This window comes from Trichoplax adhaerens, genomic scaffold (assembly GCF_000150275.1).
Source record: "Trichoplax adhaerens TRIADscaffold_5 genomic scaffold, whole genome shotgun sequence".
NCBI lineage: Eukaryota > Metazoa > Placozoa > Uniplacotomia > Trichoplacea > Trichoplacidae > Trichoplax > Trichoplax adhaerens.
Window position 1 is genome coordinate 2,676,175 of NW_002060947.1, and position 3,474 is coordinate 2,679,648.

The 3,474-nt window shown below is 34.7% G+C and overlaps 1 protein-coding gene across 1 annotated transcript; it reads left to right on the forward strand.

Moving 5' to 3' along the window:
• Nucleotides 1–648: 648 nt before the first annotated feature.
• TRIADDRAFT_56411 (uncharacterized protein) lies at nucleotides 649–3,123 on the forward strand (the record flags this gene model as incomplete). Its single annotated transcript, XM_002112381.1, has 8 exons — nucleotides 649–758; nucleotides 950–1,037; nucleotides 1,628–1,915; nucleotides 2,031–2,150; nucleotides 2,228–2,395; nucleotides 2,483–2,561; nucleotides 2,650–2,736; nucleotides 2,816–3,123. The coding sequence occupies 8 exons, from the start codon at nucleotides 649–651 to the stop codon at nucleotides 3,121–3,123; spliced, it is 1,248 nt and encodes a 415-aa protein (XP_002112417.1).
• Between the last annotated feature and the right edge of the window lie 351 nt (nucleotides 3,124–3,474).

Genomic DNA, 3,474 nt, shown 5'->3' on the forward strand with positions numbered 1-3,474 from the left:
CAGGGACTTATTGATAAAAATGTATCAGAATCATTTTTATCAAAAAGTCCGTGACTCAGGATAGTACAATAAAATGGCAGAAAAATGAGTTAAATGACCGTCCCTCTCACTTCTTGACGCATGCTACGGATTACTGACTAATTTTTAATAGGAATCTTCTCTCAAGGTGTAATATGAGTGTTGAGGGACAATAATGAAGGATACCAACGACGGTTATCTTCATCATACTGTACAGTACTGTAGGTGATACTGGGATGAAGGAAAGTAATAAAGGTACTGTAAGGATTGAGTCATCGTCAAAAAATGTTTCAAACACTTACAGTACTGTAAAGTATGCGCAGCACTACAGTACAGTACAGTACAGATAACAGAACACTGTTCTTTGAATAGCATTTTACGGTAATCTGTCGCTATGGTTACCAGATCATTTATTGATGTTTTCCTACTCTTAAAGTCTTGACCATTCAACGTCGTGTACAGTATACTGTAATACTAGCCTATTGGCCCGACTGAGGAGCATACACATATTTTCCTTCCATTATATTAATACACTAACTTTGTACCGCTAGTCATACCAAAATTACTCGAACCCTCGTCTAATTTTTCATCGTAGAGATACTGTTAAAAAGTTACTATCACTCCCAAAAGATGACAACCATGATTTCTCATAATCCAACCGATGGTGGGACATATACATTCGCTTCTAAGCCTCAAGCAGTACGGCAGCGGCAGAAGTATAGAAATCCTTATCCCCAACAGTAAGCAACTAAGTATTTTATGTAAACTGATGTTGCTGTATTAATAAATTGTAAAAAGGAATCGCATTATTGAGCCTGGATATTTAAAATACTGCACGATCTCAGAGTAAAGAAGTTTTAGTGGCAGCTACGCTACGAATAAATCATATTCTGAATTTAATCATTAACTTTATTTACTAATATCATTGTAGGGACGTCGAAGCAGCGAAATTTGGAAATTTAATGCATGATCGGCGTGTCGTAAGAGGAAATACATACGCCTTGAGAAATTTACCTGCGGTAAATTTTATTTTAACAAGATTCAATACAAAACGACCACAATTGCATGTTATACTTAATGTTCACGATGTGAAGTTGTAAGAAATAGATTGTACTAAGACTGTAAAATAATACAGTGTTGATATATCATACTAATGGAACACGAGATGTTACAGTGTTATAAATAAGTGTACGAAACTGCTTAAAATGTACTTATAACCTATCTGTAGATAACATAGCATACATATCATACATAAGTTAGAGTTAACTGTATGTGTAATATATCAAAGAAGTATTAATTAGTTCAGCACTTATACAAATCAATCCGTAATACGTACGACAAAGATTGCTCCAAATTATTTAAAACAGCAATCTGAGCATCTTAACTAGCATATGTATTTAGCATGAGATAAATGTAACGACTTATCAGGTGCACCATAAATTTGACTTCTAGTTTTTGAGCTTAAGATAATTTCATTCTGTTGCAATGGTCTGTAATCAATTTTATCAAGATATTTTAAAATATTTCATATTATGATCAAATATAGTCGTAATAGAGGCTGAGCAGAACTTATACTCTGTTGTTGATCTTCTTATTCGCATGTTCAAAGGATGCACAGCCGAATCCAATAGAAATTCAGAAGAAAGAAGAGTCTAGACGACGAGCAATTGCTAAGAAGAGAGCCAAAGAACAAATGAAACCTAAAACTCCAGAACCTGTTGAAGGACGTCAACATATCGAAATTCAAACTGAATTATATTTAGAGGAACTATCAGATCGGGTAGAAGAAGCCGATATCGAAGTGCAAACTGATGCTTTTCTCGATCGTCCACCGTCTCCTTTATTTATACCCGCTAAATCTGGAACTGATGTAGCTACTCAAATACTAGAAGGGGATGTAAGTCATTAATTTTAATGTCTCTCTTCTAAATGGTATACTCTATTGTCAAACTACGATTATTAGATGCTATGTTACGGGCTTCAAATGTTGAGTAATTTAAAATTTGTGTTAGTTGTTCGATTTCGATATAGAAGTTAAACCAATACTAGAAGTTTTGGTTGGCAAAACTGTCGAACAGGCACTACTGGAAGTGATGGAGGAGGAAGAATTGGCAAATTTACGTACACAGCAGGTTGCTACAGAATGGTCTTTTGCTATTTTTCATGAGATTAAAGTTTACGCTATAGTTCACATTTCTTATTATTATAGCGTAAGTTTGAAGAACTTCGTAATGCTGAATTGGTTGAAACTCAAAGACTGGAAGAGCAAGAGCGGCGCCATAGAGAGGAAAAACAGAGGCGAATTAAGCAACAAAGAGACGTCCTGGAAAAAGAGCAAGAAACTTCAGAAAAACTTGCTGCCAGAGCATTTGCACAGGTAGTACTTTCACTTTTTATACTACATGTATAAAGAAAGATGTTACAGACTTTAGTAAATTGAAAGTATTCACGATTTATTATCTAGAGCTATATTGCCGATTTGGCACCATCAGTTTTTGGGACTCTTCGGGATAACGGTTACTTCTTTGATCTCATTGAAAGATGTTAGTCTTAATATAAAATCGATTTTTCGTAAAATAGAGTGTAATGCAAAATGTTTTAATTAACTTATTTATGTCTGTTACACTGCAGCGGTTGAATCATCATTTATCCCTCATCTTATGAGTTGCGTTGATAATAATCTGTCCCAAGCAGTCATTGCAAGACGAATCCTTAATGGTAAAGCTTTAGTTTCTATTGGATACAGCGAGACGAAGTTATATTACTAATAATATAATCATATTTCCATAAAAACTAGCTTTGATACGTGATGTGACAACAAAAAGGGCTGAACAATTTAAGAAAACTGAAGAAGAAGAGGCTGTAGCAGCAGCAGTCGCAGCTGCTATGGCAGCCTCATCACAAACACAAACAGATTTGCCTACTGTACAACTTGAAGTAACAACAGATCAGCCAACCATTGAAGAAGATGGCACTAATGAAAGAATAAATGAAGAAAATGAAGAAACTGATGACATTAGAGCCGATGTTATCAATGAAGATGATGATCCGGAAGCATCTCCAAGACCAGAAGAAGAAGAGGAAGGGAATGACGAACAACAATAAAACAATTTTGTAATTATAACCAGTCGATCTTTACATTCACTAAAGACTGTTATGCCTGTACCATACCGAATTCAATATTAAATCTCAACCAGTGCGAAATTTATTTGTGACTATTTACTGTTAAAGGTTTCGTCATGCTTAATTTACTGTCTAAATCCATAAATCTGGTAAGGAGAAAATTAATGTTAAATATTTGTCCTGCATTTTGATGGTTAAAGCTAGTATGACTAGGTATATATTTCATAGAAATGTATAGTATTGTTACTATTTGTTAGGGTTTTAACAGTAAAGGAGACAATTCGCTCGTCGCCCTATTTAATGTTATACTAAGAGATGTTTCACTCTGCTAGT